The sequence below is a fragment of the Chrysochloris asiatica genome, unplaced genomic scaffold (assembly GCF_000296735.1).
Source record: "Chrysochloris asiatica unplaced genomic scaffold, ChrAsi1.0 scaffold00068, whole genome shotgun sequence".
In the NCBI taxonomy this organism is placed as follows: domain Eukaryota; kingdom Metazoa; phylum Chordata; class Mammalia; order Afrosoricida; family Chrysochloridae; genus Chrysochloris; species Chrysochloris asiatica.
Window position 1 is genome coordinate 4,277,221 of NW_006408586.1, and position 9,997 is coordinate 4,287,217.

At 32.7% G+C, this 9,997-nt stretch overlaps 1 protein-coding gene across 1 annotated transcript in view; it reads left to right on the plus strand.

Annotated features, from left to right (window-relative positions):
* CADM2 (cell adhesion molecule 2) overlaps positions 1-9,997 on the plus strand; it is a 535,372-nt gene that overhangs the window by 315,812 nt on the left and 209,563 nt on the right. The window contains exon 6 of the mRNA XM_006864647.1: positions 6,900-6,990. Within this exon, the coding sequence (XP_006864709.1) occupies positions 6,900-6,990 (91 nt within the window). The remainder of the gene's footprint in view (positions 1-6,899; positions 6,991-9,997) is intronic.

A 9,997-nucleotide genomic window follows, 5' to 3' on the forward strand; every position in this document is an offset into this window, starting at 1 on the left:
TTCATATATATATACATATATATGTATATATTTGTTATGTCATTGAAGTGTCATCAAGTCTGTTTATACTCTTAGAGACCCTTTATAGGGTTTCTGAGGAATGGTTGGTGAGTTTGAACCACCTATCTTACAGTTAACAGTCTAATATTTATCCTAAAACTATACAGCAGGACTATATATGTTGCTGTTATATACCATCTTGCCAATTCTGACTCATAGTGAATATGTACAGTTATTCGAAGAATAGCTGGTGGTTTGAACCTCCAGCTTTGTAGTTAGCAGTCCAGTGCTTATCCTGAAGTGCCACACCAGAACTCCAGGACTCCAGAAAAGTTTAAACGTCAGGTGATGAAGACAAAGTCAAATAATAAAATGAGATGCACAAAGACTTGGAGCAAGAAAACCTAAAGAAAAGAACACATTCAGTCAAGTTGACACAAAAACCTATTCCAATATTAATATAAGTTCAAGAGATCTCTTTGTGAGGATGCTAAATATATTCTTTTGTTCAGAAACTTTTATGCTATAATATTGCTATAAGGCAAAGATTGACTATTATTTTTCATCTGAAAAATACTGTTTCAAAATCTCTCTTGTTATAATATTACTATGGGAAAGTTAATGTGCAATTCATGGGTGAGAGGAATATGTGGATGGGGAGGATATATTTCATTAAATAAGATAAGAAAGTAGATTTTTAAGGAATATTTACATTTTTCAAAGAAGAAAAAGATGAGAGATAAAAATTTGAAAGAGATAAAAAAGAGAGCCAAGTTAAAAGACAGGTTAAATACACACAGAATTCAGTAATATTGCCAGATAGGTTTTACGATATATAGATCTTGTATAGCAAAGGCAGATCTTTGGGGTGTTATTCAAGCTGATGGGCAGAGTTGTTTGGGAAAACAATACAGGACTCAGCATACACTACAGATAGTACTAATCCCCAGTGTACCCTTAAAGAGATTCACTCACCTCAAAAAAAAAAAAAAAAAAAAAAAAAAGTCACTGTCTGCTCCAAATGGTTTCTGAAGCTATAAAGTGAGCCAATCTCCCACAAAAGAGAACAGGGGACACAGATTCATTGAAGTGTGGTTAAGAACAGACTACCAAGGGTGATACATTTTGTTTCTTGGTTGAAAATGGTGGTTTCATTATTTGTATAATGCAGATGACACTAGAAGCTTCATTGTGTGCTCCATGTGAGACTCCAGTGAGTCAGTATATAAGGAGCACTTAGAACAATGAACATCACCCTCCAAGCGTTTGCTCAGTGTTTTCTCTATGATCTTTAGGAAATAACTTTGGCTAATAAATTACATTTCTTAACACAGTGGTCCTAAGTAGTGGTTGGAAAATAATTACAAACAGCAATTATGTATTCATCTGTTTATTCTTTTATTCATCACATATTTAAATGAGTGCCCGGAGTTATTCTAGCCACTGAAGATAATCAAATTCAAAAGACTTTCATTCCTAAGATCCTGCCAAGCACTTAGTATCACTTAGATAATGAGCACTTTACTTTTAGGAGTAGTTTTTAGGGAAACGATGGAAGGAAATTGGTGCTAGTAAGTTGTTGCCAAAAGCCAATGCTATATCTAGTCAATTCTGACTCATAACAACTCTCTATAGGATTTGTACGGTTGTGAGTCTTAATGGAAGCAAAAAGGTTCATCTTTTTATTGAGGAGTGGCTGGTACATTTGAAATACCAACCTTAAGGTTAGTAATCTGGTACTTATCCTACAGTGCCACAAGGGCTCCAGAACTATATAAAAGTTTGTTAAAGGAATGAATCACTTTTACAATATTCAGAGGAAATGATATTTTATGAAAAAATAAAATAAGATAAAATTTTCGCTTCAACAACAACAACAACAAAATCCATGTACTACTTTAAGAAATGTAAACAACACCACTGAACCAATAAACAACATTCTTATCAACAGAGAAAAGGTTGAAGTTATCAAGGACTCCATTCTTCTTGGATCAACTGTCAACACTCATGTAAGCACCAGTTAAGAAATCAAATGACATATTGCATTAGGCAAATCTGCTGCACAAGACGTTTTCAAAGTGTTGAAGAGCAAAGACATCAGCTTGAGGGCTAAGGTGCACCTGACCCAAGACATGGTATTTTCAATAACCTCATATGCATGCAAAAGGTGGACAGTGAATAAGGAAAATCATAGAAGAATTGATGCATTGAGTTATGGTGTTAGAGGAGAATATTGAAAGTGCCATGGACTGCCAAAAGAACCAACAGATCTGTGATGAAAGAAGTACAGCCAGAGTGCTCCTTAGAGGCCAAGATGGCCAAACTGCGTCTCTCAGACTTTGGACATATTGTCAGGAGGGACCAGTCACTGGAGAAGGATATCATGTTTGGTAAGGTGGAGGGTCAGAGAAAAAGAGGAAGACCCCCAGGGAGATGGATTGGCCAAGTGGCAGCATTGATGGACTCAAGCGTAGCAAGAGTAGTGAGGTTGGCCCAGGATTGGGCAGTGTTTCATTCTGCTGTGTACAAGGTCGCTATGGGTTGGTACCACTCGATGGCACCTAACAACAACAACAACAACAACAACAACAACAACAGCAACTGCTTTACATTATAAATCCTTTTTTCATACAATATATAAGATAATATGCTATTTTTACAATATAAAGTATTATACATTCCTGTATGGTTAATTTTCTTATTCAGAAGGTTGACTATCATTTATAGCAGGTTAACTGCTACTTATATATAACATTAAATTTCAGGGGTGTTTTTCTTTGATTATGGAAGGTAAAGTTTTATTGATAAAGCATTTGATTTAAAACTTCTTTTAATTCACTTATAAAACCCTTAGTGCTGCATAATGCTGCTGACCCACTAACACTAAATGCTTTAAGAGCTTGTGCTTTCAAGATTGTCCATTAGGTAGTTAAATCCAAGCTACACCATAGATCTTTTTTTCTTCACTGAAATTGTTATTAAGGATATAGGAAATCCATTCCACTTGATCAATATTTTTACTTTGATTCAAGTCCTGAATCATTCATATAGAACATGAGGTGTCCTTATGTCTCAAGATGATAAAGCTTTGAAAGTTTTGTTTAAAAATGATTTTATCTATTATTCTATATCCAGATAAACTATGTTTATCTCTAAATTAGCTCCAGAATATGTGAAACACAAGTTAAAGAATGAATACTTAAGGAAAAACTATTTTATAGTTTCAGATGGATTTTAAGGAAAAGCATTTCTTCAATTGCTTGATATTATGCTATTAATAAATATGCTATTTCATACAATTATCCTTATTGTTCTATACTATTAATAGATACATTATTGCATTGCAACATTTTCCTTATATCATGTTCTTTTTGTTGTTAGGTAATGTTGAGTCATATCCATATTTTTAATCACATCATTTTTGTACTATATCTTATTGTTGTTAACTACAATTGAGTAGGAACAAATTTTAAAAATAAAATCATTATCGTATTATATGCTTTTGTTATTGTTAAGTACTGATGAGTCGATTCTGACTCATATCAACCCTGTACAGGATTTCTGAAGAGCGATTGATAAGTTTGTGGTTAGCGATCCAGTGCTTAGTCTACAGTGCTACATTAGGATTCCATTATATTATGTACATAATATAATTGTGATGTTATAAAATATTCTTAAATGCATGCATATATTATGCTTTCCATGTTTTTATTATCCCATCTATAAATACTATTAAGAAATTATTATGTCATCCAAAGTTTTCAGTGCATTAAAAATTGTAAAAGGTTTTATTTCTGTACTATATTTGTTAATTGAGTTCTGAGTTGTACTTTTAATTTCAAATATATCTCAATGGAATGGGAAAATTGATGTCATACTGCAGTAAACATTGGACTGCTAGTTGCAAGGCTAGTAATTGGAACATCAGCCACCCCACAGGTAAAAGTGAGGCTGGCTCCCTGCTCCCATCAATATTGAGCGTCTCAGAAAACGTAAAGAGCAGTTCTGTGTTGTCTTACAGGACCACTCAGTCAGAACTGATTTAATGACAGGGGATTTAGATTTTTTAATTGATTATGATATTGTTGAAAAGTCCTGCATTCATCTAGATAGGAAGCATTGTTCATAAAGCAGATAATTGCATTTATAAAAGGATTTTATTTATTGAAATTAATATTTTGATGAAATCTTGGAAATTGGATCTTTTCAACATTAAGTCAGTTTTCTAGATTACTGCAATATTGTGTTTTTACTTTTTGCCTTTTTGTTGGCTGAGATTACCAAAAAAGTGAGAGTACTAAACTAATTAAAATATATTATTTATGGAATGTCACGGATATTTGACCAAAATACTTTTACCCTACTATTGCTTGACCAACTCCCTATGGACACAATAAACAATTGTTTGAAAAAATAACACATAAATAGCAGTGAGACAGATCTTTCATAGGATAAATTACTGTCAGATAAATAACTTCCTTTTCTTAAAAAAAAAAAAAAGAGAGAGGAGAGAGAGAAAATGTTCAAATTTAGAAGAATACTTATTTCTCTCCCAAAATAAAAATGCAAATTCTAATAATTTATTTTTATGTGTATCTGCTACCATACTATACTTGCAGAGGAATACTGACATTTCATGGAAACATCACAGAATTTGGCTTAGTCTTTAAGTGTATTCACAACTGAGTGCTCACCCTGTTTAAATTAGATGACAAGAAAAAGTAGTTTACAGATGTGATGCTTACATCAAGAAAAAATTATCATTTTGATAATCATGAAAAGCTGTTATCTAATGAAGAAAATATGTACCAGGAAGAGATTCAACAATAGATATTTAATTAAATGAGATGTGAGCTAAGACTAAAAGTCTATGTTTTGTGACATGAATATTTAAAATTAATTCTCTTTGCAGAGAGTACCAACAATATTTCAAGTAACCATTATTTAAATATTTCTGATAATGGAGATCTAAATTGCTGAGAAGAAGATCTATGAAAAAGTTTATGTTTTCATTTACTTAATAGGTATTTCTTCAACACATACTTTGTATTAAAATTTACACAAAATTCTGAGGATACGGCAGTGATTTCTTAAAAATTTGCACAAGGATGAAAAGAGAACAAACATTATAAGTATCTGACCAGCTTTTAGAGTTATGGTTGATTGCTCACATAAAATAGCATTTTTTAACATTAAAAGATATGTAGGTATTAAATAAGCAAAAGGTCATAAAAGCAGAGAATTTCAGAAAGAACATATATAAAGGAAATATGGAACATATGTCATTCACGGACCTAATAGAAAATTCAATTGCCTAAAATCTAAAGCATGAAAGATAGTATTAGAGGATGGACCACATAGAACTTAAAATATGCTTTTCTAAAATTAGCCTCTTCTGATACTCCTTTTCTATCTTTTATTCTTGTTAATGATCATTTTTTTCTAATATGTCAAGCAAAAAATAAGTTTTCTTATATGATCATTTGAACAAAGTTACAAAGACCACAGGTTTCAGTTGGCTCTGAAATGTTCTCATTCACATCTGTTAACCTGCATAATCATTAACATTGTCCTTTCCATGTTCAAGTGTCCCACATTGGAGATTATCTGATTATCTCAGCTATCACTGATTCCATGACTGTTGTTATTATAATATAAAAGTCAGTAAAGTATGCTGAAATCATTTATTCAATATATTTTCTTCTATTAGTTAAAAAACCTGGTGAATATGTGATATTAATTCCATTTTTTTTTCTGAGTTATTTTGAAAATGCTATGCTTTACATTTCTATTCTTACTACAGAACTGGGATCATCATGAATTGGAATTAACACAACAGCAAGTGGTCAATTAATATGGAAATAAGAAAAAAATACAGTACCATGTTGAGTGTGTGACATAGAATGTCAAGATTAGTAGTCATATAAAGAAATGGGCATGTTTACATTATTGCAGGGAATCCCCAGGTGGCGCAAATGGTTAAATATTCAACTACTAGCTGAAAGGTTGGATGTTTGAAAGAAGCACCTTGAAAGACTGGACTTGTGATCACTTTCTTTAAATACCCTATGAAGCAGTTCTACTCTGCACACCTGGAGTCATCATTAAATCGACTCCATGGCAACTAATAACAATACAATATTTTGTTGCTTTATTTTATCTAATTTTTCGTTTCTTCTATGAAGTGTATCTTTATGTTTTCTCAAGAATATAAAAGTCTAAAAATTAATGTCTTAAACTATTCCTGAATACTTTTATACTAGAAAATATTTTATTGTTAGGTGTAAATAAATACTTTTATCATGATGTAGAATATACAACAAAATGTTCACTTTTAGCCAGATTCTAAACAGGTATTTCAAGTGACTTGCTAACAGTATTTTAGAGCAAGTGGCATGTGCTATGTGATACATGACTGCATTTCTAAAAAAAGATTCTGCATAATGCTTGTACTTGATGTTGAGTTCATTGTGAGCTTCTTATTGTGAGTTTCAGGTATTCCTGCAATAACGAAAGTTTATTATTCAAATGCACATAAATGCATTCAGTCTATAATAATAGTATTCATAGCCATCTATAAATAGTTGAAGAAACAATTGTGTGAAATGCTTGATATTCATCCAAACCACATTTTGCAATTTTACTTTTAAATTCAGATTTCAGCAATAATACAATGGTGGTACTCATAAGTTATTCAGATATTTTGTTAGCTTTGTATGAACAGGAGGCTAACTTCTTAAAATTATATAGTATATTTCAGCAAGCTTGACAAATCCCTTATAATTATACTTGGTTATAAAAATTAGCCTTAATGGACAACATAGCATAAATTATTAAATATATATTTTTATATGTGTTTAATGACCTTTGTTAAAGTTCCTTTTTATTTTTCTCCCTAGATACACCATCAGTTAAGATTATACCATCCACTCCTTTTCCACAAGAAGGACAGCCTTTAATTTTGACTTGTGAATCCAAAGGAAAACCACTGTAAGTAATTTAATCAGCAATAAAGATTTTCACTATTTCCTCTATCCTGCTTTAAGTGCAGGTTTGAATTGCAAAAATCCACTAGTTTTGTTTTGGGTTGTTTTCTTTTCTTGGTGGGCAACATCATCTCTAGAAGAACAGCTAAAAAAAATAAAAAACAAAGAACAAACCATGTCTTCATTAAGTGTCTGTGGAAGATTGATCTTTTACTTTTACAGTGAAGTTTCTGGGAAGCTTTCCAGGTATGACTTCTTCCTCCTCTCACCTTCTCCTACCCTGCATCAAGATATTTCTACCTGAAAGACATGTAGGCTTAATGCAGTCAGTGTTTACATCATCAGACACCTAGATGTTACACATTGTTGAATTTAATTATCTCATTCCAAATATATGTCCAGGTCTTATTGTTATATAAAGAATGATATTTTTTCTTAAATGTTTTATTGTGAATTATGTGATAGTTTACATGGGAGAACATTAGTTTTACATTTATTCTATCAGATATCCTCTCATTGCCATGGTTACAATCCCCTCCATGCAATTCTTTCCCCATAAAGAAGAATTTTTTATAAAGGAAATCAAACCTACATTTCTTATGAAGCATCATGTTAATATACTTAAAACCTATATGAATGAAAAGAGTCACATGCTGAATGTTTGCAATTCTAACAAAGAATGTTGCTGTTGGTAAGTGGCATTGGATCAGTTCTGACTCATAGCTACCATGTATAGGGTTGAGGAGTGACTGGTGAGTTTGAACTGCTGACCTTGCAGTTCAAACTGACCTTGTGGTCAAGTGCTTCTCCTATAGCACCACACCAGGACTCTATAACAAAGCATAATCGTATTATTATTATACTTCAACTCTAGAATCTTCCTTTGTAACAGAACTAATTTACAGTTAACTGATAGTATATCTATTTTTTATACCAAATATGAATCTTCAAATATGGAATATTGAAAAAGATAATGTTTGAAAACAATATGATCATTTAAAAATAAGACTCAACGTTCTAGTTTTAATTAAGTTATTTGATTAAAAAAAGAACAACCTTAAATTTATTTGCATTTTTGCTTAGGCTTTAATAAAGGGATAATTTCCCTGTATATCAGGTTACTTTAATTTAGTACAATTTTGCTCCCTATAAGATTTAAAATATTTAGATACAGATTCATATTATCCCATGTGGGACTTTTCTTGATGAATCTTTAAGCTAGAAGGTCTCACATTTTAACTTAAAATTAATACTCTGGCGTGGCACCGTGGAATAAGCACTGGACCACAAGGTCGGTTCGAACTGCACAGTCAGCAGTTTGAACACACCAGCCACTCCTCAGAAAGTTCATACAGGGCTGCTATGGGTCAGAATCGACTCCATGGTGGCACTTAACCTCTACCATACTGAGTGACTATTCACCTTCTTTATTACAGTTTTAATGTTCTAAAATTCTTCTCTCTTTGATTACTTTTATTTACATACAGTGACGTGGTATGGCACTGAAGGATCATGTGCTGGACCTCAAGGTCAGTTTGAACCTCATGTTTGATGGTTCAAACCCACTAGCTGCTACTCAAAAACCCTATGCAGGGTCACTGTGAGTTGGAACTGACTCAACAGCACTTACAACAATTACAACAACAAGTGATTTAAAGAGTATTTTATACATTAACTCCTTATTTTCCTATATTTTTTAAAATTTTAAACCTTAAAAATAACTTTTTAATTTTTTTACTGGCTGATGTGGTGCTGTAGGGTAAACACTCAAAGGTGGCAATTCAAAACCCCCAGCTGTTCCATAGGAAGAAGATGAGGCTTTCCACGCTCGTAAAGATGCACAGTCTCAGAAATTGTATACCAGGTTGCTATGAGTCAGAATTGACTGGATAGCAGTGAATTTCTTGTTTTGTTTTTACTACACATAACATGCTCAATTCACTTTCATACTGTCGATCTTTTAGTTCTAGGAAACATTTGTCCATTGTAGTATACTATCTAAGTGTCTCAAGTACATTTCTTCTATATAGCTTTAGTAAAGTTTACAATCAGTATGCTAATTTGGGAAAGAAATGTAGTGTACAAGGGTCACTATGGGTCAGAACTGACTCAATGGCACTTAATAACAGCAACAACATAGTCAGCATCAGGGGTTGTGGTGTGGCACTGTGGGTTAATGCACTGGACTGTAAGGTTGATTTGAACTACAGTGTCTGCAGTTCAAGCTCACAAACCATTTCTCAGAAACCCTATATAGGGTCGCTGTGAGTCGGAACCGACTAGAACAACAACAACAACATAGCTTCGAGTCTTGGTATGGCACTGCATGTTAACATACTGGACAGTAAGCTCTGTTTGAACTGAAAGTTTGGTGTTTGAAGCTCACCAGTCGTTCCTCAGAAACCCTGTACAGGGTCACTATGAGTTAGAACTGACTGAATGGTACTTAACAACAATGATATAGTCAGTTTACTCCTTAATTACTTACCAATCTTTGCTCCTGAATCTGTGTATCAGTTGTTATGATATGAGTATGAGTAAAACAAGAGGACCTATTGAAGTACGGTGGATCCTAATCCTATATGACTACATATTTTTATAAAATAGGAGAAAATTTACAGAGACAGAGGAAGAATACCTTGTGTTATAACTACCAGATACTAAAAGAGGGACATGGATCAGATTCTTCCTCAAATTCTTGGGATTAATCAACATGTCTGAAACCCTGATTTTGGACTCCCAACCACTAGAACTTTATTACACCAAATATCTCTTTTTATAAGCCTGCATTTTGCTATGGCAACTGTAGAAAACTAATACAATATCTAATATGAGTCATCCTTCCTTACTTTTCCTTCTAGATCCAGTCCTGTTTCTCTTGCTCATATTGCTGTCATCAGGATAAAGATATACCAAACAAATTTTATTTTCTTTCTTATCTACTTCAGGTCTGCCCAAATGTATGTTTTATTTGTTTGTTTTGCTATTTTTGGGTCTTTTTTTTTTTTTTT